Genomic DNA, 27,102 nt, shown 5'->3' with positions numbered 1-27,102 from the left:
CCATATTTTTCCAACCAAATCCCTTTTTTCTCTTTGCCTCACTGCTAAGTCCCTGACAATCAGTTATGTGAAGATTTAAAAACACAGCACGCACATCCAAAAACGATAAATACTGGACAGAAAAACAAATACAAAAGCAGGTCAGCACACCAGAAACAGCTCCTTTTGGAGATTTTGATCGTGATGTTTCAGGCACCAGCCCTTCATCAGATATGAACAAGATGCATCAAGATAACATCAAGGTTACGTGCTGCTCAAGATCTGTTTATTACATCGCTGTGGTATTTCTCAGAAGTGTGGAGTGTGGTAGTGGAGTGTCGCTACTTTCTGTAGGATTAGTGGCGCCTTTATTTATTTATTATTTTTTTAAAGATTATTTTTTTGGGCTTTTTGCCTTTAATGGACAGGACAGATTAAAATGGGGTGAGAGAGAGAGAGTAGGGGTTGACATGCAGCAAAGGGTCGCAAGCCAGAGTCGAACCTGCGACCGCTGCAGCGAGGCATCGCCTCTGTACATAGGGCGCCGGCACTATCCACTACGCTACCGACGCCCTGATGGTGCCTTTATTTTTAAAGAACATCTTCCTCTACTATTTCACCTTGAATTTGCATGTCATTATGACAGTTTTTTAACCTGATGTTTCAGTCGTGTGATATTCAAGGTGATACTTTAGGCACTGCTGGCTGTTTATAAATGTATGTTTTTTGTAATTGTATTCTGGTTTTGCAGTGTGTTTCTGTATGGCTACATGTGTTATCACATGATCTGTTGGGCGACCACCATTAGAGGTGTGTCTCCTTACCTTGTTCAGGTCTGATGAAGGGCTGGTGCTCGTAACATCACATGGTGATATGATTAGAATTTCCAAAAGGAGCATTTTCTGATGAGCGGACCTGCTTTTGTATTTCTGAATAATTTATGTAACATAACAAAGTGATCACATTAACTGACACCTGACAATTTTCACCATCTTTCATCCATTTTTATTTGTTTATCCATAGTTCAATATAGCAAGTAGACAAAATACATAACATAATAACACATGAAAACACATAACAAAGTACCGAGGGCCAGATGCATAAAAATCTGAACAGACTGACGACTGTGCCCACAGGAAGAAATATGCACATCTTTTTGTCAGGTTTATAAAGCCGCACATAATGCCTGATTCTGTTTTATCAATTATTAAATGTTAGAGGGATGACCAGCGATTAATAGTGTTCATGTTGAAACTAACCTGACAAAGTGCTTCACAGTTCAGGATTAAATTAATCATCGGCAGGTTAATGATGGCTCAAATTTAAATTCAGAGAGTGATGGAATTTTACCACTCATAAATCATTTAAAATTAATTTCTCAAATATGTCTGTGATTGACAGAATACTGTGGAGCCTGCAAAGACAATAACACATCATCATACATCTGGCCCCTTGTTTCTATGTAAATGATAGTGAAAATATGTACTCTTGACTGACAGTCCAGTATAAATGGCTATACCTGGGTAGAACCACGTTAAATATTCTATTCTGTAGCTGTAGAAACCCACACCTACCTTTATATCAAGCTGATAAACCTAAATAAGTTGTCTTAATATTAATAATAATACACTGGATTTATACAGCGCTTTTCAGGATACTCAAAGACACTTCACAGAGAGCAAGAACAGAAAAAAAGACTTAAGGCACTTATAGTTTGAAGAGGTATAAGAGGTTATATAAAGATTTATGTTCTAACATACAAAATGGGCTCATGTTTCATGCACAGTTAAACAGTATAATGCTTTCTTGGTCAATATTTTTTGAGATGTTGGCATGTTTGCATGTGTACTGAATCACAGAATCCATTTACAGCTGTGATCCTGTGAAGTCCATATTCTTTAGAAACAATTTAAATTCATCCTTAACAAATGAGACAGTCTGATTATTCCTGCAAGGTTACATTTTTTAAAAATTAGTTAAGCTAATAACTGTAGTGGTGTTGAGTTGGTGTTGAGGCAAGGGCCCGAATCTATCAGACGGCTTAATGTTAAAGTTTGGATTAAAACAAAAGATAATAATCAAAGTCCTTTACTTTCTTCCCACTCTTAAACTTAAATATTAAAGGTATTTGTCAAATTTCTTTTGAAAAAGCTAGAGCAGTCCGTCGGGGTCTGAGATTGCTTCACTGCAGAAACAAATGCAAGAACGCACCCCCTGAGACATGTTCTGGAATGATTTTACAATATATTATTGCTGTTGAAGAACTCGTGTTTGTGTTCACTGAGCGAGCTCCCCATTTTCGGCAAAAGGTTTGAGCTCTGTGTGGGCAGCAGTGCCATTGGTTGCAGGTGTATGATATTTTTGATCCAAGGGGAGGTCCTCCACAGGTTGGCAGAGCAACAAGAATCGCTGAAGAAAAAGAGATACAAGAGTGAAAAGAAATTCATTGAATAGCTGAGGATAACACACTGTGTCCTGTGCATATTAGGACAGATTTTTATGTGCACTATTATGCCTTTATGTTCATATGATGATAGTGTACAGTAGAAATGATTTGCCTTTTTAAAACAATTTTTCACATTATACTTAATCACCTTTATTATATTTTTTATTACAACTTCTTCATTTTTTTTAAAATTTATTTATCATTACTATATATATATATATATATATATATATAATTTTATTTATTTATTTTGCAATTTGAAGTTTTTTAATTTGCACTACTTTGGACAAGCCTATGCTTTGCTGTACTCAACTGTCATGAGTGTTGTGGAACCTTAAAAAAAAACAGCGACATGCTTACACCCAACCAATATGATGCAGTAATAAGTCGATAAAGTACAACCGACCGACAAAAAACTGCTTAATGTATCTGTGTAGTAAATGATGGGAGTGGTGGCATCAAGCACCAACCTCCAGGGCTGGAAAATGAAGCCAACATGGAAGTACCATGAGCTGCAGTTCTGTGAACGGCCACTTGAGGCTGGCTCCAGAAGCCAGTCAATCCCCGTGGACTCTCATGTCAAAATGCCCAACTTTACAGCAGAAATAAACATGTTTACAGCCTGGTACAAAAAACAGTTTTGGTCTCTATATCTAATTTCCCCCTTTCTGGCAAGATCCACCCCTAGCTCCTTCACAATGCCATCCTTTTGCTGAAATATGATCACTTCTGGCACCAAAAACCAAGATGGCGACAGCCATAATGCTGAATTTAAGGCTTAAAAACAGAGTCTACAAACCAGTGGGTGACATCATGGTAGCTTTGTCCATTATTTTTACAGTCTATGGGTGATATTCTATATAACAATGCGTTAGTCCATGCCTCAATACTTTCTGACTTTATGGCTCTAAGCTCCAAGCCTATTCGTTCCATCTGAGGACGTCGTTAAAAATGGATCACCAGTAAATAATTTCAGTTTAAAAAAAAAAAAAGTAATACTAAAACAGCTGGGCACCAGTGGCAAATGAACTTGTGGGTGACATAGGTGGCCACCCAAAGCCCCTGACCCCATCAAATAAATGAAATAATAAATGAATAAAAAGAATCCAACATTAGGGAAAAGCAAGAGAGGAGTGTATGTGGAGGGTATTAGGGAAAGAGAAAAAAGAAGATGAGACTGGCAATTTTGCACATACCACACTCTTTTTGTTTGTCTTTTTGTATTATTATAATTTGTTTGTTTGCTACCTTGTTAAGTTAAATCTGTTGATTCCTCATTTGCTGTTGTTTCTATCCTAATAATAATTCTTGCAATTGCTTGGGACTGTTATGAGCTGTGGATCAGTACATATTTTCTATATTGGGGAGCATTTACAGCAGCAGGACAGTGCATGTGGGATTAAATTGAAATGATCATTCATTGTAATGAATGGATGTGACAACAGTGCAACTATGTGGCTAGTGTGTTTCTGATGTTCCTGTTGTTCCTGTTCCTGATGTTTCTGTTTCTACAACAGTGGAGCTCTGTGACACAGAGGAATAAGACACATGTATAAACACACATAATCAATAATCCAGTCATTGTACGTTTTCAATTTTTTTTACGAGACTATATATTTACAAGACTCAGGTCTCAGGTAAATATACCTAAAGTGACAAGAATAAAAGTACCCATTATGAAAAATGGATTCTCATTATTGATGCATTAGTGTAAACATACTGTGAATCACTTTAATGTGATAGCTGGTAAGGCGGGGCTAGTTTAACTACTGAGTTGGGATGCTTCTGGATTTCCCCCCAGGGATTAGTAAAGTTAATTATGTTGTCAAACACATGAAAGAGTAAAATGTATATATGTGCCTCTGAAATGTAGCAAATATATGGAAAATGGTAAATCATATTAAATGTGGCACTTGAATAACTGTGATGACTTTTCACCACTGCCAGGCTTACACTGCAACTGCAAGGTTGATTTCATTCCAAAACAAAAGTTCATTTGTTGTTTCAAGTAGCATCCCACAGGTTTTGCCTGTAAGCCATCCATATAGAAGAGTTTCTGAGAAATCCTATTGAGAAATCCTGGTAAGAGGCCAGGAATCCTGTTCTATACACTAAGATGTACAGCCAAGGTTTGAGAGTGGCCAACACAAACACATTTAACTATGTCAGTCATCCAGATCACAGTGCTCTCTGTGAATAATGGAACGCGCACTCAAACAACCTTTAACCATATCAAAGCACATTTTAAGCACTGTTTACTTCATAAATGTATGTCAGCACAGTTGGATTTGCACTGGCAACAAACACAAAATGAGCGTCATCTATATCCGGGGCTAAAAGTTTGAATGATCAACAAGTGTGTCAGTGGTTAGTTTTGTCAGATGCTCAGCTTTCCATTGTATTTTTTTTTGAGTAATATTACTAAACAGTGCTTTTACAATTCAAAGAGAAACAAGATGCCTGTGCTCACCTGCCGAAGAGTTCCTTTTCCATGCATCATTCTATATACCACAAACAACGGGATGAGAGAGAGCGAGACAGTGGCAATAAACCAGCCCAAGATGTTGGCCCAGAGTGGATAAACATAAGTGTTGCTGAACTTCAGCGGGGAGTATTTGACAATGGAGAAGATGAATGTGCCCTGTGGTTAGAGGAGACAAACTGTTACATCACGGTCTGTATTTACATAACTGTTGCGTGCAGAAGACAAGACAGCGACTTAACTTTAACCTTGCAAGTCATACAGAACCACAGGGGGAGGGAATATAATTAGAACATAAATATAAATCCTTTCATGAATCTGATGCATATTTACACCAGTTAAATGGGGGCACTGGGGTGTAAAGTTCTGCTGGGAAGGATTGCAAGTTAGCTTCAAGGGTGAAAAGGGAAAGAGGTAAGACGATATGTGCATTGCCTGTGATTAATATGCACATAATTCTAACTGTGGTTGGTCCTCCTTTTCTCCCATGGATGTATACATATGTATCATTCATCAAAGGGAAACAGGCATGAGTAAGATATCAACACATGGAGTGAATGAAAGGACTCTTACAAAACAGAAGAGGGGAGTGATGTAGCTCCAGCAGTATTTCATCACTGGATACGGGCGATAACCGATCATGTCCGTGATGTTGCCATAGAAACGGTCAGCACCTTTAGGGAAAGGAAAGATATTAGAAAGTACAACCTCAGCTTTGAGATGAATTTACAGGCATACCATGCGTGCATACAGTGGTTGTTGCCCCGTTAAAAAAAGGTTATAAGTTTATCATAATCTGAAGAAGAGTTGTGTCTGTTTGTCAAGAGGACGTAGTCTGTGCATGGTTGGTTGAATTATCTTTGACTTACCGTACACCCAGGCAATGCTGACAGACTGGCAGAGAGAGAGGAGGATCAGGGTGGTGCCGCTACAGACGTGGTGGTCCAACAGCTGGAGCAGGTACATCCCTCCCTAAGAACAAGGATGGAACTATTAACTGTTGTCTTACAACACTGAACCCACAACATAATCAGCCTCTTCATATTAACTGGCAAAGTAAGCTTAAAACATGGGCATGAGCTTCAAAATGGTCCTTTTTATAATCTGATTAGCATTAGCTTTGGTTGCAGCTCACTCTCACTCTAAACTCGTCATATACCAACACTTGGTCAGTGGCGTTACACTTCAAAATATGACACCCTAGGCACCCCTCCTGCGTCAGTTTCAGATGCACAGGGATAGCATGTCAATTGATACTTGTTACTTGTTGTGTCTTTTCAAATTAAACTTTCATTTTCACAAGAAATGTACAGTTTTTGCTTGTTAAATGCAGACAGTCTCTTTTCAAAATAAACATAGAAGAGAGGTAAAAATCATTTTACGTTTACTGCCTTAGGTTTAGGCAACTTGAGTACATGTTCAGGTGGAGAAAACAACATCATGGTTTGGCTTAAAATAACTATGTTTGTTACCAACATAACGTAATTTCACATAATCTCACCATGTTGTTATCAAAATAACTCGAATGAATTTTGGTTTCACATGGAACATGAACAGCAGCCTCCTGGTAGAAGTCTTGAGTTTCTTTGACCCATCCACCTCTCCTTCCATCTGCCCTATGTGGACTCTCTTTTACTACACTAGTTGCCTAGTGTGTCAAAACACGTTGCTGCCCAGGGCCACTGAGCAAATGTCGGTACTGGATGAGTTAGGAGTGAGACTGGGTTGGTCCTTCCTCATGATGGGTGCAAAGGAGGGTATGTGGACACAGGACTTTGACCCCAGAGACCTCTGTTTGTGTTCCGTGTGAAACCAAGTCAGCCTTGGCCTTTTTAAATATACGTAGCCTCCATCTTCACATCATGACTGTTGTGAGATGAAGCTATTTGACAGCTCTGCCACTCCTTTTGGCTTTTATACTAAAGACTATGACTCCTAAAGTGAGAAAGATTAATTAGTGTGTTACGTGCCGTAGAGTTTGTGGTGTGTGTGTGTGTGTGTGTGTGTGTGTGTGTGTGTGTGTGTGGGTGTCTTTGTGTTTGTTTGTTACAGGTGCGTGTTGCAGGTGTGTTCCCTGAATGGTGCCTCGCAGCTGGTGCCAATCAGGTGAAGGATAAAGGAGAGTGGACCGAGGCCGCCGGCTGTCAGTGGACCGCTAGTGCTCCTGGGAACCGTCTCACCACCACGTGTTTTAGTGTACCTCCTCGCATTGTGTTAGTGTAATACCAGTGTGTAGTGATATACCGTTTAGTGTCTAAGATCTGGTGTTTTCTGAGTTGTATTGATTGTGCATTGCGTCCCTCCTTTTGAGTGGACTGTTTTCAGTTTATAGTTCGTTCTTATCATCCTCAGTTTCTGGAGGATTGTTTTGTGTTCGAGTTTACATTTTTGTTTAGTTAATAAAACATTTGGCTTACGTAAATCCTACCAGCGCTTCATTTTTTCCCTCTCCGGTATGTATTGTTTATTTAATTATTACGGTTACTCCTGAAACTTCCTAGACAAGTTGGAATGTAACATAGTGTTATACAGTAACCTCAAAGAGCTGGCTAGCCTGTGCTCGAGGATTTGGCAGGCTTTCCTTCAAGCCCTCCAGCAGAGCAACAGAGACAGGTCTGAGTACATCTGGGGCCAATTTTTATCTCTCTGTAAGTAAGTGTGCAGTACCTTGAGTGCCTCTGCATTTATAATTAGAATAATAACAATAAACTTTATTTATATAGCACCTTTTTAAACAGTTACAAAGTGCTTTATTAAAATGAAGAAATGAATGACAATGCTGATTAAGCCCATCACCAACAGGGAAAGCCCTCTGTATTTCACAGTATACCAGAGTTCTGGTCTCTGTGGCCAATTTCCTGCATTGGCTCACTGGAAGTGAAGCATTTTACATCAACCAGCCAGCGATAAATTGGGCAGGAAGTGGGGAGAGACCATAGTGATGGAGCTGCAGGTAGGAGTATAGCAAAAGCTGTGATGAAAAATCCCCAGACGCATTCAAGAAGTTTCTAGGGTGGACGGGGGCAAGGGAGATATGCCAAGCTCACATGAAATCCACATGAATGTCATAAACACAGACCTTAAAAACAATGGATGTAGCTACCGTCTCCCAATTCTTTGTGGACTTCTGTTTCTGCAACTTGTTTTGCGCAGTAAGCCCAGTCTAATCAAATGCATCTTTAAAGCCTTTCATTTTTTCAAAGCGGCCTTGCATTCAGACTGCAAGGGTCACAAGATTCAGAATGGGTGAAAAGTTTAATCTCTTAGTACCTTTCTAACACTGTAGCTACAGAGCACAGGATCCATTCTGGCAGACAGCATTGCAGTGCACACAATGGGAAAGAAATAGCAGCATTTGGCAGGTGTCCAATTTTCCATCCACAGTAACAAAGAAATTAATTTCTTGCCTTGAGTGTGATGTCCCTTAAACATGAAGAAGGAGCCTACAGCCGATTTGTGTGGCTTAGCGTAAAGACTGGACAGGAAACAGCTAGATTGGCAGCCAAGCAATGACTGTTCCAGACCAAGATTAAGTCCAGCATTTAACCACTCGGAAAAACAATAAATGGATATTGTTGTACTTCATTGCTTAGTGCATATTAAAGTAAAAATACAATGCATTAAAGGGCCAGTGTGTAATATTTGGCATGGTTTATTGTCAATCTGAATCTGAATCTTCTACCCATCAATATGTTTATAAAAAATAAAATTCGTTTGGTTTTCGTAGCCTTATAATTATGCTTTTATACATATATATATATATATATATATCAAGGGCCTTGCTTTAGAGAGGTCGCCATCTTGCGCCGCCATGTATGTAAGGCAGCCCGAGCGGACAATCCAGCCAGCCGGAGAACGCGTTTCGCGTGTATAAATGGACCAACGAAGACAGCGGAAGGAAGGAAGAAGGAGGAGGAAACAGCAGAGAGTGTTAGTAGTTCGTCAATGGAGAGTAGTGAAAAGTTTTTTTAGTTATAAAGTTTGCGAATGGACCACACTTGCCACGCAACAGGAGAGAATGACCCCGAACCGTCATCTGCGAGGAAAAGAAGACGTAACTTCACTCCTTGTGATGCACTCTCTGCGGCGCTTTTCCTCCTGATGATATGTCTCCCCAAAGATGGTAGCACCGAATCCCATTCTGTGTATTCAGCCTCGCTTCTCGCCCGCTCAAACAGGTATGGCTCTGGGTCTGTGTCCGCTACAAGAAACTCTTCAAAATCGCGTTCAAAGTCGTCCATTGCAGCTACTATAGTCCGGAGATATTGCTAGGCTAAATAAACAGCTGAGCTCTGTTTACCGGCTACGCTGTCAGTCAGTGTGCGGGCTGGAGATTGAGCAGAGAGGGGAGGGGGGTCCCCACTCAGTATGGTAAACGAGTATGTGTGTAAAGTTATGAAGCGTGTCTGTTACGCTAGAAGAGTCAGAGTTTGGGACGGAGTCTTTTACCCCCTGGAGTGTTACCGTAGTTTCTGGAGTGCTCAAATAAACTGGCCTTTTTCCCGAACGCTCCTCTGGTCTCCTGCTCGTGAGGGATTCATTACAATATCGTAACATGGTTTAGATTTCTAAATAAACATTCACCTCGTCGCTAGATAGACCTACTCCTGAAAAACTCGTGCGCAAGGCCACACTAAGGCTACGAGGCCACCGTCATTTACCCGACGGGAGGGGTGAGCGAGTGAGCCCTGCAATCTAGAATTTGACCACTGATGTCACTGTTTTCAACCCATTTTACACACTGGCCCTTTAATTTGTGCACTTTAGAGACACCCTTTGGTGGATTTTGTTACCGTAAGACAGAAGTTCTTAGTCTTTGTATCATCTTTTAAATCACTTTATGTGTAACTTAGATTGACCTCTATCCACTGCTTTCTCTGCTGTGCCTCCTGTAACATTGTGCCACTGACTAAAGCACATTGGGTGCAATAACAGGGGATTGTTTTGCTAACTGTCTCACTCCGAGTGTGCAGTACTAACCTCAGTGACCAGGGAGAGTCCGAGCAAACAGCAGGTACTGCAGATACCCAGCAGAACCAGCTCACGTCTAACGCCTTGGCGCAGGTAAGACGGGAACAGATCAGTCAGTGATGTCATCAGACACTCCAGACCAACAAACTGGAAGTGAGAGGAAAGAGAATCAGGGCCTTCGTTCATCTATTCAATCCTTCATTTATTTATTCAGAGAGGTTTGGCTGGTACCTGGCTGTCCAATCCGAGCAGAATAATCATAAGGAAGAAGCACACCGACCAGACCTGTGGCATGGGCATCATGGCTACAGCACGTGGGTAGACAATGAATGCCAACCCTGGACCTACAGTACGAATAAAGATTGTAATGAGATATAACACAAACATAAATGATCGGGCAACACACAAGAATATCACCTGTGTGTGTGCAATTTTCACTTTTCGTATATTGAGAATTTTCTCTCTTTTAAATATGTGAATTCCATAAGCTTATGAGTGATTAAATCTGATTTAAAGAATATTAAAATAAATGGTGGAAGTCAATTTGATAAATTGAACATTTGTAATGTCACGTCAAGAAAGACAAGACTGAAAACACTGCTAAGTAAAGAAGAACTGGGAATGTTGCAGCATCATTAGTTTAAATAGTTAAAATCTTAGCCTTGACAATGTTTTCCAATTTAAAATCTAACTAATCTCACTAACATTTATGGTGCTTTGAGCTAATGCTAACGTCAGCATGCTAAGATGCTTGATTTGACAAAGCTAAGCAGGAATACTGTTAAGCCAAGAAAGGTGTGAATGTTTTGATATTCTGCCTTCACACTTCAGCTGCAAATGTCTACAAGTCGTGTGACAAATTTGAGCATCTGAGGTGCAGTTATGATCCTGAGTGGTTGCCAAAAATGTCAAAGTAACTCAGAGATTCATGATTTTCCACAATTAATGTCATGATTGATGCCAAACCTAAATCATTAACCTTTTTTAGTTTTGTCCTCTGCTTTGAATTCCTGCTGCCTGCTTGTTACCAGTAATCATACTCAGGTGAAGTGAAAGCTGAAGAAAAAAAGATGACAGAAGAAGCTGTATCAGGTCTACCAGTAAGCTTCTTAGGTGGAAAGATCAGAGGACACGGATGAAGATTCCTGGCATGATTTGGCACAGTTTTCCACACAGGGTGAAAAGGTAACACTAAGCAGGTGCAGTGTGTCGCGATTTATACTAAAAGCTCCCCCAATAAGCTGAACAGGAAATATGTTATATCGGTTTTTCACTCTACTGCTGACTATGAAGTTGAACTTCGCTAAGTCCATACTTGCCTGATTCGGCTACTTCAGAAATATCCACTCCTTGTTCTTTGGTCATGAAACCCAAAACAGAGAAAATGGCGAAGCCTGACACAATGCTGGTTGCACTGTTTAGCAGACACAAGAAAAAACAGTCCCTGAAAGAAAAATGAATACAGTGAGTACAGAAATGTGTAAGCAGTTGAGGAATGAATGAAAGGATTCAACATTAATTAGTGACCCATGAACTGATTTAAACTCAAATGTTTTACTCCTTGGCATTGCAGCACTTAAGTTTTGACAGACTGATCTTACCTGTAACAGTCATTGTTGTAAGTGTTGTAACTCCCAAGAGACGTTAGGAACCCAAGGCCGATGGCATAGGAGAAGAAGATCTGAGTGCCAGCATCCATCCACACCTGAAAAGGTCCAACAATTTCAGTCCAGTCACCAGAATATATGTTGCCATTTGCGTTAGCATCTGCAAACCATGGATATGTAACATTAGCATGTAGTTATGTGGCGAATATGCTGAAACTTCACATTTCAATAACGTTGTGTTGCTAAGAATCGCACAGTTTTGGTGGCATAATTGCATCTGGAAACACCACTGATGTCTCACTAAAACACACCCAGTTTTGGTGGCAAAATCACTGCTGGAAATGCAGCTAATGTCTTGCAAAAAACAACCCATTGTAGTGGCACAATTGTGGCTGTATGCTGTGGCTGTATGCTGTGGATGTCTTGCTAAAAAAACACCCAGATTTTATGCCTTAATTGCAGCTAGAAAATGCTATTGATGTCTTGCTAAAAAATCAGTCAGTTTTGGTGGCACAATTACAGCTGTAAATGCCATGGATATCTCACTAAAACACACCCAGTTTTGGTGGCAAAATCACTGCTGGAAATGCAGCTAATGTCTCGCAAAAAACAATCCATTGTAGTGGCACAATTGTGGCTGTATGCTGTGGATGTCTTGCTAAAAAACACCCAGATTTTATACCTTAATTGCAGCTAGAAATGCAATCGAAGTCTTGCTAAAAATCAGTCAGTTTTGGTCACAATCACAGCTGGAAATGCCATGGATGTATTGCTAAAAAACACCATGTTTAGTGACAATGCAGCTGGAAAGCTGTGGATGTCTCCTTAAAAAACACTACGTTTGGTGCAACAATTGTAGATGGAAATGCTGCCCGTGCCTTGCTAAAAAACAACTAAATCTGGTGGCACAATTGCTGCTAGAAATGCCTCCGTTGTCTTGCTATAAATCACCCAGTTTTTGTGGGTGGTCTGCAGCTTGGCACCTCACCTCGATGTCACACCATCCACCATCTCTTTCTGATGACAAAGTTAGCTCATATACATGTATACAGAACTATGTCTTTTAAAATGTTGATATCTACATCATGGAAATGTAAAATATCCGTGGTTTGCAGAAACGTACTATGCCAACATTTCCTTTTGTCAACAAAGTCATGTGGGTATGAACATTACTCTGTGCAGAAGACATAATATAGCGGTCCTGCTCCAAAGATCACATCTGTGCTCTTACCTGGGGATCATAAAGGCGGGAGATATCAGGGTAGAGGTAGTAAATGATCCCGTCCAATGCCCCTGGTAGGGTAACACCACGTATAAGCAAAATCAGCAGCATAATGTAGGGGAAGGTGGCTGTGAAGAAAGCTGCCTGAAAGTAAAGAAAAAATACATAAAGTTAGTCAGCTCACACCATTCAGCAGCGAAAAAGAACAGCACTCTATATGTTTGTCGGTGAAGATTCTCAGTCATCCAGGTCATGGTAATTGTAAGTGCTATATCGTTGGCAACTGTAGGCAAACACAGGATATTGTCATTCCTTATGTCGCAGGAGTGTCTGAGAAACAAACACCACATCCCTGTGACTTTAAACCCAGTAACACACTGAGACAGAAACTTGTCCACCCCAAGGACAAAACACCCAGACATGAGCAGAGTAATGTAGTGCATGCAGTTCAGTGCAGCCAGGAATGCACAGATTTATACATTGGGGAGACAAAACAACCACTCCACAAGCGCAGGGCACAGCACAGGGGAGCCACCTCCTCGGGTCAAGACTTGGCTGTCCACTTACATCTACAGGAGAAGGCACACTCCATTGAGGACAGCAATGTGCACATCTTGGCCAGGGAGGAAAGATGGTTTTCCCTCCCCAGACAACTTACGACTTACGACTCACATGGTGGCCAGGTGGGTCAGTGACTCACATTGTGACCTTAACAACTCTGAAACTACCGACTCCTACGATTGTGCAACCACTCTAACCACAACCTTGCTAACTCCTCAGAAACTTCTCACCCTAAAGTAAACTTGTCAGCCAAACTGAGCCAGTGAAATATTTCAAAGATTATTTTCATGTTGCAAGCAGGTATGAAACAACAGTGACTACTGCCAACACACACACAGCCTTAAACACTCCACTGTAATGAGACACTTACAGTAACACAAGACTAAAAACAAATTATAGCTGCTGCGCAGCGATGGGTCGGGTCTGGGCATTTTTAGGCAACTTCTGAGCAACAAGCAGAAGAATGAAAGACATTTAGGAATTTAGTAACACAATCTGCCTTTTGCATCAGCTGAGGCTTGAATTCACAACCTCTGAGACTAAGGATCAGTTTCTATCTCACTGAGCTAATTAGTCAGTGACAATTCATGTGTAGCTTCACAAACTGACTAAGCCAGACGTGCAGGTTTAGCAGCCGTCCATGCATGGAAAAGCAGATTTCAAACCACTGTAAAAAATTCAGTTATCAAAACAAAAATCTGGAAATGCACATATTGCATCTAGACAGCATGGAGATGTTGGTAATTTATTTTAACAATGATTGATTTGCTCCATAAGTGAAAAACTGATGTTTAACTAGTTGAGCTATGTGCAAAGTGAGAAGCCTCAGATGGTTTCACACTGAAGTATTGACACTGGATCTTTGTGCAAAGTTTGGTTTATTTTCAAGCACGAGAAGGCAGATTTTCTAGCAGGAATAAGACTTGTAGATGCTGCACATCGATGAGTCAGGCTCAGGCAATTTTAAGCAATAAGCTAGAGCACAAGATGATTACATTACAATGTGGATTCTGCACCAGTTGAGGCTTGAATCCGCAACCTCTGGAACCTAAGACAGTCATCTACCGCTCTCAGCTAATTGGCAAGTAGCAACTCAACAGTGGCTTCACAAACTGAGTAAGCCATTCACTGTTGTGTAGGAAAACAGCCATCCGTGCATGGAAAGGCAGATTTGTAACCACTGTAAAAAAAATTCAGTTATTAAGACAAAAATCTGAAAATACACATATATTGCATCTAGACAGCATGGAGATGTTGGTAATTTGTTTGTAACAATGATTGATTTGCTCCATAAGTGAAAAACTGATGTTTAAAATTACCATTTTTACACTGACTCCAGTTGTTCACATTAGAGCAAAATTCAAAATGCTGTCAAAAATTCAGTTTTTGAGATAAAATTCTGAAATTTGCCACACATCATCTAGACTCTAGAATTTTATCATTTTTTTGCATGAACATTGAAGATTTATTTAGCAAGAATTTGCAAGTATATGTTTACAGTACCGTTTACAGTCAAACATTTTGATGAACTGTAGGCTCAATTTTTCATAAATCAAAAATCGGAGAAACATAGTTTTTGTAGGACAGTCTGAAGATGCTCTGTAACAAGTTTGGTGTCAATTGAGCAAAAATTGTGGGAGGAGATAGGTTTAAGAAGTTTTACAGTTTTTGAAAAAAAAAACAGAGTGATGAACTTCATAATTTTTAATAGGTTACAATGTAATGTACAAAAGTTTCTTCAGTATTGGGGCTACAGTTTGATGAAAGTTGTGAAGTTGTAGCACGTATGGTTGATTTGTTATGAAGTTTCAAATTTTTGAACTTTAGACGCTTGCTGTAGCGCCACCATCAGGACTATTGGCTTGAGTTTACAGCTGAGGATATCTGGCATGAGACTGCACCTTTGTGCAAAGTTTGGTGAGTTTTCGCCCATGGGAAGTATGTTTTCCTTGGAAGAAGAAGAAGAAGAAGAAGAAGAACTAGGATTACAATAGTGTCCTGGCAGCTTAGCTGCCCGGACCCTAAATGGGTTGATAACACTGATAATCGTGTAAAATAGGACCAAATCCTTAATAGCTTAACCTTTCCGTTGGCCACCAGAAGTGTGGATGATGGTGAATTTCTCAGATAGAGCACTGTTCATTATGCTAACTTATGTCCCTTGTATCCTCTCTCCTCCTATGACCCAGAAATTGTTCCCTCTCTGGATCTTCTAATTCCTTTAAATGCACCCCTAGGCCATAAGAGAGAAGAGGCTTCTGCAGGAGCCAAGAGCAAGAAAAACACAGGTGTGTCCTATACCAAGGTCTTTCATCAAGTGGAGTGATGTATAAATGCTGCACCACCACATGTGGCGCAGTAACTGACGTTGCTTAAGACTGATACTATAGAACCAAGAATTTCTAGTTCAGCAGTTTCGCTTCCTCTGTCCTAGCATCTCTTCCTCACCCTATCTCTTTGACATCCTCGCTGGGTGGAGCTATGCCGTGAGGAAACCAAGCAAGTGAGGGAAGTGAGGAAACATATTAACATTATGGAAAGCAACCTGTAGTTCCTGTACTGCTAACAGTAACAGGATCAGCACTCTGGACAGCTGCTGCTTGAAATGGCTGTTTTACGACTCAAATATCAGATTAAAACACTTGCAGCCTCTGGCCCAAACCCAGCTCATATGGTCCTATTAAGTAACTGTAATACGATTAATGTATTGTCTGGAGGAGTGTGAACTAGATGTGTAGTTCTCAGATTGAATAAGACTTCAGCTTTAACTTGAAATTCACAAAATTTTGCAGCTGAAAAAATAACAAAATAATCCTAATTTGGGTCAGTGTTTTCGCGGGAGATTTGTGCAAAACTGTGTTAAACATTTATGAATATTATTCACTGACCTTTCCTGTCGACTTGATGCCCTTCCAGACGCAAAAGTAGCAGATGACCCAGGTCAGGATGAGACACAAGACCAGTTCCCATCTCAAGCTGCCCACCTCCTCAATACCACCTGAGATTTTCAATACACGGTGCCTGGACAGAGGAGGGGAGCGATGGTGGGGGTGAGAGGGAGAGCAAAAATTAACAATGACAGGTGAAAGGTGAGGTGAAAGAACTCAGCGTCGGGATGAGATGGTGGATGAGTGACAGAAAGGAACAGAAGATAATCAGAGGCAGGCTAAAAAAAAAGGAGGAGGGCTGAGAGGAGAGAAAGGGGAGGGAGAAAGAAAAAGAAAGAAAGAAAGAAAGAAAGAAAACATAGCCTTCAGTTAAACTTGTGAGTTGACTACATGCTTACTGCCAGAACTCCACAACAGGAAGAGTGGTATTCTCTCTGAATGTCATGCTGTGGCTCAGATTTGGATGGCTGAAGTCCACACATGCATCTAGTTGAAGAAAATAAAACACCAGGAATGTAAAAATGCTCGTCTTCAAATTACAACATGAATTTAAAACATGCTTTGTTGGATCACACATTGATTACATTTTTTATGTTACACATGAAATCCCCAGCTTGTTTTCCCCAACAATATTGCACTGCATTACCATACTCTCTATATCTCACCTAACAACAGTCTTCATACCAGTTGTTCATTGTATAGACAATATTCCACACCCACTCCACTACTGCACTCTACTTTATCTCTTCTTTTAGCTGACCTGATGCACTCTTTCTTTTTAATCTTTCATTTTTCTTCTTTGATCTTTTATCTGCTCGGTTTAAATTGCTGCTGTGTATGAATTGTGCTGCATGATTAAACTAAAGTCTGGAGGGGAGCCTACCTGTGTTCCACTCATTTCCACATGTGGCCCAAGGCAAGTCCGCGCTGAAGGACGAGAAGAGGTAAAAGAACGCCCATGCCATGATGACAATATAGGAGGTGGCACTGAATGAGATGATTAAGTGGCTGGCATAGCCCATGCCTAAAAAAAGGAAAAACACCAGTGATAATATTCTGTCCATTCATTCAACACTGTATTTCGTAGAAGGTGTAATTAGATCATTTAGAACATAAACATCATGCTGAGATTAAATCATAGCTCCAAAGCACTCAGGTGACAAACGGTGATGTGGTTAAAAGGATAGACTTCGTGCGTAATTACGCGCGCCGTTTACATCCAGTGTCCTGCGCAAAGGGACTAATATAGAAAGTGATGCTTTTCATTAACCTTGGAAAAGCGGGCAAATCTTTCTCCAGCACGTGATCCCCCCCTGGTTGGTGTACTGTCCTAAGGCAGTCTCCAGGAAGAATAGGGGTATTCCGCATGTAAGCATGAACAAGATGTATGGTATGAAGAACACACCTGCAAAAAGGAGAGGGTCTTTACTTCGCAATGAGAAAAAAATATGTTATACTAGAAAACTAATTGTATAAAATGATATTAATAATTGTCACAGATGTGCTATTTCAAACTGGGAGCAGCAGTTTCTGCGTGAAATCACTCACCTCCGCCGTTTCTGTAACACAGATAAGGAAACCTCCAAACGTTGCCAGGTCCGATAATTGCGCCCATCACAGTCAGGATGTACTCGGCTTTGTGCCCCCAGTACCCCCGTCCCTCCAAGTCTTTCTTCTGTGGGTGTCCGTTTGGCACAAACTGCGTGCAGGTGCCATTCTTGGCCATCTTTCCCCCTTAAATTCACCTCAAACCACTCTGCAGTGATAAGTTTGTCCTGTGCCCAGTTAAGATCTTGAGCCTTCTGGTGAAAACCCCACACACTGTATGTTGGCAGTGTGGGAGTGTGAAGTTGCAGACGTGTTACAGATTGTTATAAGTGAAGTGTCAGAAGTGAGAGCGGCTGTGTTGGTCCTGTTACTGAGAATGGTGATGACTGAGACACAAACTATTTACGTTGAAGATGCGTAGATGTGCATTGGGGACTGTGGGAGTCACTGAGTAAATGAAGCTTAAAGTGTAAGAGGGCGGTATAGATCGTGATCAGCAAATCAGAGCAGACGAGGTTACTTGTGATGTGTTTCAGTTGAGCATAAAAAAATCATAAGAATCACTTTGCAGAATGAAATCAAATAAACTTTGAGGCTGGCAGGTATCCATGACTCTTGCATCAGTAAGTAGTCTAGCGTCCCAATATTCTGTAGACGTCTGTAGTATTTCAGTCATGTCTTGTTTGTCTCGGTTTCTTTTCTTTATATGAGTTCAGCCACTGTGCTGGTTAGGTGGTCATTCACAGTTCTAGGTGCGACCATTGGGTGGCACTACCTCTCACTTAATTCGCCCTGCATCATACACACAGGGCCCTGCAACACATGGAGCTGTACATGAAGCACGTACTCACAGTTGTTAGTTTTTTCCACATTAACCTTTTGAACAAATGACATATGCTCATTTTAATAAAACTTTTTTTGTAATTATGTTGCAAATATTACAAAACATTACAACTCCACAGAACTATCCGAAATTGTGTATTTTGGGGGTAAATTCTGACAGTTTTTCTTTAAATCTGTAGGCTGCAGAAGTGATATAAACTTGCTTTCTTACATAATAACTGAGAGTGGGGCTTGCTGGGGCATTTTTGTACTGACATAACCTTCCATTACTCACAGACTACTAAAACAGTAATGCAAATAATTTGACCCCTTAGCAGATACAGGTGTTGGCTAACAATTTATCAAGTTTCTCAGAGCCTAACCCAAGGTGAATGGCAAATAAAATATACAAGGAGTGTCTTTTTCCCAAATCCTGCCTCCACAGGACAGTGATAGTGGGTAGGGCCAATAGGGGCATCTTGTTCTAGGCTTAAAAAAAAACATTATTCTAAAAATTGTAGCCTACTTGTTGCTTGTTCAGACATTTTGTTGAGAAAATAAAATATTTGTAAAATTACTGTGCCTCATGTAGCCTATAGATTTATGTAGGCTTTTGAGTTTGTTGCATTTTCTGATAAAAAGTAAATAACAACAACTTAAAAAAGTTAAATAGTTGAACTCTGCAGATTCAGAATATAACCAGGGGTTGAAATGTAGGCCTATATGAAGTTCATGCAGTAAACATCCATTGAGTGACCTCACAGTGGGTCTTTTTGGTTAGGAAAAGCGTTTGTCTTATTTTTGTCTACTTTTCCTTTATTTATGACAAGGTAGGAATGATAAATAATACTGTTGGAACCAACCCTAACAGTCCTAGGGAGAGTGGACATACTTTAGACTCTTGTCCTAGCTACCAACAAAAATTCAGACAGCTCACACTACCACAAACTGATAGGCCAGAAAATCAGCTTTCCAATGATATGTTTTGTGTACGTGGCATAACTAAAACAATATGGTAGTTTGTTAGGGACCAAGCAGTGAGGCAACAAGGATGCAGGAGTTGTTGACAAAACTGTGGGGTTTTATTTACCCAGAAAAAATTCATATAAATTAGAAACCAAGAAATGAACAACTAGGCCTATAAAAGAAGTCAACATATCATAACTATACACAACATAATAACTACACAAGGTGTTAACTGAACAAACTGACTTGTCAAAATGACACAAGGGGGCATACATAGTGGCTATCCAGCTAAATACAAAGCAAAACTAACTCCCCTCCATGACATGGCAGCACATGGTTTGGTCGAATGAGTTGCTCCAGGATTTAAGAGTCCTCAGCCCTCAGCCACACCTTTTGCTCCACCAGGAAGGATGAAGGGACCTCCCCAAACAACCACGGTAACTCATAGACAAAGAAACAGACAATTAATATCAAACAATTTGCCTGTGTAACCCTACAGTGCTAGACTGTGTACTCTTAAATTAAACAATATAAGGTTAAAAGCAAATAAACAGATTCTAAATCAAACCAACCATGTGATGTGAATTGCTCAGGTATGGCTGACCATAAATGAAAGAAACCTGCGTAGATGACAAACTAATGAGTTTAAAGATAGTGTAAACATATTTGCTTTAATTTATTTGCTAAAGTGTATTATTGGCAAAGCATTTTGTACAGGGTTTAGAGTGTGAGACTAATAATTCAAACCGTAAATGCAACAAATGGTCTGCACCAGTTGTGACATACACACTAGCTCATACAACATACATTATACAATGTCATAAAACTACATTAGTGGTAGATCCGCCTCCACTTAGAGGTGAGACTCCTGCTGATGCAGAGAGGAGTCAAGCATTATTAATGACGGGCGTTAACTTATTGCCAGTATATGGAGAAAAAAAAACACTAGTTGTTGTTGAGTGGACCACTCAAGTTGGACAAATAGCAGCATTTCAGAAACAGTCATTTTAGTTTTTTGAGTAGGATTGTGAACATTATGTTGCAAGGCAAAAACGGGAATCATTCTTTAATCGGCCCCAGTAATGGAACCAATAGGAACCACTCTGTACACTTCAGTTCATTGTTTATTGATGAATCCACACTGAGACAGATAGATATACTGTGTATAGCTAGGTTTTTATTTTTGGATGTACAGTACTGTGCAAATGTTAAGAATCACCTGCCACAAAATCTTGATTGGTAGTCAGATGGCTGAGAGGACTGCTTTTGGATTCCGCAAAATCCTCTTTGCAAGTATATGGTTATTTGGGTTTTTGCAAAGAAAAAAAAGTTAAACCAGACTGACAAACAATTGATAGGACAGAAACAGAAAAAGATACGACTGAGCAACAGTTCACTAAGAATAGATGAAATCCCTGGCCCTTGGTAAAAGAAACTGAAAGCTTAGCCGCAAAATGTTTGCAGATTAAAACATGAACAGGTTTCTGTTTTAGGGTCACGTGCACAATAATGCCTATTGGTATAAAATCATATCCATGTAATTTTCTGTCACAGAGAGCCACTGGAGAGGAGTTAAAGGGCCGCATGCAGCTCTGGAGCAGGTTGCCCTGGTCTGAGGTTATCACTAGTGATGGGCAGATGAAGCTTCATGAAGCATTGAAGCTTTTCATCAAATTGATTCACTCAAGGGCAAAGCTTCTTGATGCTTCATTTGCTCTACTAAGCCATCTACTGGACAAAAAAGCTATTACACTTAGTGGTTTGTATATATAGATCTGAACCACTTCCCGAACCAGTCATATGGTACAGCCGGCCAGCGAGCGGCTGTCACCAATGACGTCACTCGTCTGAAACGACACAAACCTCGATACGCGCATCGCGGAAACACTTCCTGGATTACTCGACACACGCTTCAAAGCCTCGGCACTGCAAGTCACATCACTAGTTATCACTATGATTGACTCTTCGCTAAGTCCCACCCCTGGATGCAGACTGGCCAATCATAACATAGCATCAGGCCAGCTCAGACCAGGGTCTGACAACAACACAGCTGTGCTCCATTGACTCTAATGCAATCGTTTCAGATTTCCTTAATTTTCAGGCTGGTTTTGTGGATGTGGAGCTAAATGTTGTGCCTGGGGCACGTCGTGTATTAATGATACTCGTTACCTGCAGAGGTTGGAAAAAGATATACGTTTCTTCCCTGTTCCAAAACCAAAATCAAACCCTGAAAAGTGTAGGGTTAGCTAGCTAGCTACTGAAGATATAGCCTACTGAATGTATACACATGCTGCTTTTGATTTTTAATGATCATAACAGTGAAACAAAGACCGACCCTGCTGTACAGGAACCAGTGAAGGGAAGCAGGAAACTTTGCTGATATTCAACCAGCTGTGTGTCATCACATTGTGCACAGATGAATGTTGTTAGACTTCCCGTGTAGATCTCTGCCCGTTTGGTGGCGTAGGTCCAGGTGCTGGCGGCAGCACAGGGTTGTAACCAAACACTGTTCATCTGCACACACTGCGATGCCACACAGCTGGTTCAATATCAGCAAAGTTTCCCTTTATACTCATTGTCTTGTGTGGCGATCAGCAGTGATGTGGTGGTTCACTTTTACACTGTGATCTGTAGCCTATAGTTCGGCTTTAGCTTCTAACTATCTTTGTCTTTTTAACCTGTTGTTGCTGCTGAGTCAGTTTGACATCCTGGATATATTCTTCAAACACAGACTGTAGACCCCTCTGTCTGCTTCTCTCTGGAATCACTGTTTCATTGTTCCAAAAATATGATTTCTTCAGGGAGTGCAGTTAGTTACAGCGGGGCTCCATGCTTATGTGGGATTTATATTTCTGCATCAAACAGACGCCGTACCTATGGCATAGGCTCTACGTCATCGCAGAGCCTACGCCGTACCCTAGCCTGACATGCACCTCCACAGAAACATAATTACGTGTCCCAGCAACGCAGACCTCCTGTCTGTTTCTGTATACTGACACCATTTCCCTCAGTGGAAACAAAGCTTTTATTTCCTTTTATTTCACAGATAAGAAACAATAAATTGTGAAGACAATAAAGCCTCCACAAAACTAGCATTTTGTGTCTTGTGTGTGATTTATCCTCGCTTCATATGAGTAGAGGAAATCTCCACATGTGGCTACGCTAATTTATACAATGTGACATGCCATAGCCTTGTGCTGATAACATTAGCATGTTATATTTGTTTGGAAAACGTGTTTAGTATAAGACAGTTGTTTTGTCAGTGAACCTTGCGAGCTGTAATGGAGCCAAATTTTGTAATGTTACCTTTGTTAAATGTTGCTGTTGTCCCTGGCTTCATATGAGTAGAGGAAAAGTCTACTAGCTGCTAGGCTAATTTATACAATGTAAATTGCCATAGTTATGTGCTAAAAACATTAGCATGTTGTATTGGTGGGGAAAATGTGTCCAGATAAAGACAAGTGTTTTGTCTGTGAATGCTGCGAGTTATAGTGAAGTTGATTTGTGTACTTGTGTTTGGAATTGTCTCTATTAAGTCATGTTTAATGTGTGTTTTGAATCAACTAAACTTTACAACACTTCACACCAACCTCCGCCGCCAACTAGTGTTTTGGAGGTGTAACTGCAGAGTGACAGACAAACCAGCACAAGTATAAATGCTCACAACAGTGTAGGCCACCTGCGTAGGCTAAGGCATATAGTCTCTGCTGCACAAGTATTAATCCCCATTTACTCTGACAGCTTGTGGGACCATCACAAAGGGGCAGGGCTTAGCAAAAGGTCAATTGGAATTGGATGAGGCATAGGTGTAGATGCAAGGGACATTTCCCCCTCAGGGTTTAGAACATGTGCGAGACCTCACCCCCACCCTAAATCAAACCATGAAGTAGCAGAAGACTTTTACACAACAAATTTACACCATAAATTGATGCAGAAAAAGCACAAATTAGTGCAGAACAGTTCACCAGAATGCAGGAAATTATGTGTCTGATGCTCAAATTTTTCTGGCAGAGGACCCACAAACCCCTTTTTTCATGTGTGTGTGTCCCAGATGTTGAAAGAAAACCTAAGCCCTTGCAGTCAGGCAGTATAGTTTATATGTGGCAATGGTGTTCTGGGTATTATAAAAACTATTTAAGGAAAGAAGAAATTATCAATACAACAGGTGATAACAAACTTTTGAACAGTACTGTGCACCTTTGTGAAACATAATGCGAATTATGAATTGCAAAACTTAAACTACATCAGGCATTACTATTAATTAAAGTGAAACAAACCAGACAAAACAAAACAAATCATTGCACGATACAGGGAGATTCCCCAAAGAATATTGCAATTAGTCGTTTCTCCTTTAACATGTGCAGAAAGCTTGTAAGAACTGTTGCAGGTATGTTATGGACAGAGATGGATCCTCTCCTGTGATGAGGGTCTGTGCAGCACAGGCAGTCCAGCACACACTGTGCTGTGCGCTGGTGGTACTGCGGCGGCACTGGAGCCGGCTGAGCTGGAAACCAGTGAGCTCATTCTGGCTGCATGGGGAGGAGGGCGGGGCTCCCAGCATCATCACCACCGGCCATCACTGCTTCATTGTACGGGCTGCTGCTGCTGATGCTGACAGCCATAGCGGACGGGGCGATTTTCTTTTCTCCAATAAATGCAGCGTGTCATGGAAACGGTTTCACGCAGATTAGGACTCCACACATGATGAGGATCGATTACGAGGTAAGGTAAGGAAAGCTGTTTGTGATTATTACCGTTGTTGGGTTTAACATCGTCTGAACTGGGAGTTACTGGGACTAGCGGGCCTGTTGGTTTGAGTCAGGTTGATCATCTCAGCGGCGGTGATTATTATTGGACTCGGTATAATATCACTGAACCAAAAAAAGGTAAAACTGCAGCATTACATTCCCCAATCGTGCAAAATAAGATCAAACGGTATATGTGTCTTATTTGAGCGAGTAGCCTCGGCTCAGCCTACATGTCGGAAGTGGCAGAGCTCGGCCTACACTAGCAGGCACTTGGAAGATGACGAGGAGCTTGTGGGGGGTTTCATCGCCATGCAGGGCCATCTTACACACGACGGATGCTCACGCTGCATCGAGCATCATCTGTGTCTGTGTGTATTTCTGCGGCTGGTGTGCTTTCAGTGGCTGTACTTGTTGTGCAAGAAGCTCCCAGCTGTTCGTGTTCGAGCCTTCAGGTACAGCCAGATGCGCATTGGTCTTGTATACATAATTACGCACGCGTGGTTTGCAGAATGTGCATTTTTTTCTGCTTGACAGGTCATCACACATTACTGGCCATGTCTTGGAAGGATGCTGCAGTGATGTTGCAAGAGGATGCTTGTCCACAGTGGGGCTGGCAGGGGCCTCCAGACTGTGGCAGTGGGTCTGCAGCCTGCAGCTGCCTCAGGGTGTTACACTGGCCTGATTTTAATACTCATCACCCCTGCTGGGAGGGCATTTGTCACAGTATTGTTTTAGGGTCAGCACAGATGCAGGCTGGTGACTGGCCACACGTTAATAGTTTATGGATTGGCTTGTAAAAAAGGGGCCGTTCAATAGCGCACATCGATGAAGCAAAATAAAGGAAGAGGATAAAATATAATCGGAATAAAGTCACTTTTAAAAGGATCAGCCAGGTAGAGGTGTAGATTTTGAGGGGGATGTAGGGGACATGTCAACCTCAATATGTAGTCATACTTAGGGGGATGTGTCAGTGGTGTTTCTTGGCCTTGTGTTTGGAGCTATCATATTAATGTTGCTCTATTTTATTGATTTGAAATATGACATTAATCTCAGTGAAGCTCAGAGCCAAGTGAACAGAGTGACAGTGTAAAACTAAATTACATATTTACCAGCCATCAGATCCTTGTTGTATTGCCAGATATTGTCATACGTTCATAGATATATTCCTGCCCATGTGTTACTGCTAGTCTACCATGAGTAGACAATCTCATTCATAAAATTTGATGTTGCATGATTTACATTTATGCACCTTCCTGCATTTTTACCCCCAAGTGCTCTGCTGATACACTGGGTTGGTAGTTTGACCTCATGCAGATGGATTGGTAATCTTTTTTTGCCTATGAAGCAGTCAAACATTATCCAAAAAAATGAGCAAGAGAATGGTGCTCCACTCCAACCAATGTGATGATACTTTGAACTAACGTATGTCACAACCAGACTCAGGACTCATTAAACGTGAGTTGCTCATTGACATAACTGGCATCTGTCTGACTAACTTTCGCTAACTCAATGACACAATCACTAACAATCTCAACCACAACATCCCAGTGGGTCCACTGGGTCACACTGATGAACAGTATGTGGCTACGACTGTCACAGTGAATTTTCTTTCTATATAATATTTGAGAACAATGATGCACTTTAAAACTACTGTATAAAATGAAATTACTTGCAAACCATGTAGCAGATGTGATTTTAGACCATTTTGATGCACTCGCCTGCATTTTTCCAGCATTAACAGAGCTCTGCATATACACTGTATTAGTATTTTGACCTCAGGCAGATGGATTAGAAGTCATTTTTGGCTTGAACTAAGAAGAAGACAAACATAATCCAAAAACAAGCAGGAGAGTGCTTCATGATTCCAGCCGATGCGATGACACTTTGAACCAGCTTACGTCACAACCAGACCTCAGACTGATTAAACTCAAGTTGCTCACTGACATTTGGACGGCGCTGGCATCAGCCCGACTAACTTTTGCCGACTCAACTTGCATAACCTGGATTAGTAAAAAGAAAAATAGCCCCGAAATGTAAGATTTTGTTCACTGGAAAAAAATAACCGCAGCCAAAAGATAGATGAGGTGCCTGTTGGTTGAGCAGTTAAGAACAAATGCAAATAAAATCATCAAAGAGATTTGTCTGGTAGGGAAAGCTTGGATGCCTGCCACACATGAGTAGGCAGCTGCAGACAGCGTCCAATCTCCTATTAATACTAACATACTTTATATATATGTTTATAAAGTTCAAGTCAACGGTTGGCTTAAAAATGTTATGAGTGCATAATGTAGAGTCTTTTGCAAATACAGTAGGATTTGCTATCTTTACGCTTTTTTATAATAAATCAAATGCATTAATAATAACCAGATTACATGTAAAGAGATGATTTGCCTTTGGGCTTTTTTTCCCCCAGCATTTGGCATTTGACCAGGTAGAATGCATCTCTTTACTAAAAATACTCTGCAGCCATATTTATTGACATCCAAATGGCTTTAAATGAATCATAGTCTTTGATAAAACAATATCTCATTATTGAGGGTTTTCCATCTTGATCCTGTCAACAATCAAAATGGAAGATCCTTTTTTTCCTTAAGGTTTACTGGTAGCTGTTTTTTGTCATCCTGCTGATCAATTCTGCTTCTCTACAGAGCTACTGATGTCTTGTCTGGCTAATACCCTCAACACAGTGCTACAGGGCTTTATGAAACGCCAATATGATCCCCAAAAGCAACCAAAGTCTTATTCTAACCCCAACCCGAGGCAAAATATGGCTCATGTAGTAGTTTGACTGGGTAGTGGATGACAGATGGCAGGTCCCGATATAGTAAAAAGTTGGCTTTAGGTTGAAAGATTTATTCTGGA

The 27,102-nt window shown here is 40.7% G+C and overlaps 2 protein-coding genes across 3 annotated transcripts in view; one reads left to right on the top strand and one right to left on the bottom strand.

The window, feature by feature from the left end:
• Nucleotides 1-961: 961 nt before the first annotated feature.
• LOC125898080 (sodium- and chloride-dependent GABA transporter 2-like) lies at nt 962-18,369 on the bottom strand. The gene is made up of 14 exons (XM_049591722.1): nt 17,705-18,369; nt 17,427-17,561; nt 17,040-17,180; nt 16,555-16,642; nt 16,157-16,289; nt 12,717-12,851; nt 11,480-11,583; nt 11,198-11,322; nt 10,110-10,222; nt 9,888-10,025; nt 5,777-5,879; nt 5,481-5,581; nt 4,896-5,066; nt 962-2,388 (listed from the first exon to the last, which is right to left on the bottom strand). Exons 1-14 carry the CDS (start codon nt 17,880-17,882, stop codon nt 2,257-2,259), a joined length of 1,797 nt encoding a protein of 598 aa, XP_049447679.1. The 5' UTR covers nt 17,883-18,369; the 3' UTR covers nt 962-2,256.
• Nucleotides 18,370-19,599: 1,230 nt separating this feature from the next.
• Nucleotides 19,600-27,102, top strand: part of jakmip2 (janus kinase and microtubule interacting protein 2) — a 52,066-nt gene continuing 44,563 nt past the window's right edge. Inside the window, exon 1 of one of the 2 annotated variants that reach the window (XM_049591715.1) lies at nt 19,600-24,214. The gene's annotated coding sequence lies outside the window, so the exon portion shown is untranslated. Of the gene's footprint in view, nt 24,220-27,102 lie in introns of both variants that reach the window. The other variant, XM_049591713.1, reaches the window with a different exon arrangement.

This window comes from Epinephelus fuscoguttatus, linkage group LG12 (assembly GCF_011397635.1).
Source record: "Epinephelus fuscoguttatus linkage group LG12, E.fuscoguttatus.final_Chr_v1".
In the NCBI taxonomy this organism is placed as follows: domain Eukaryota; kingdom Metazoa; phylum Chordata; class Actinopteri; order Perciformes; family Serranidae; genus Epinephelus; species Epinephelus fuscoguttatus.
Note: the sequence above shows the minus strand (reverse complement) of the source record. Positions and strands in the feature narration are given on the sequence as shown.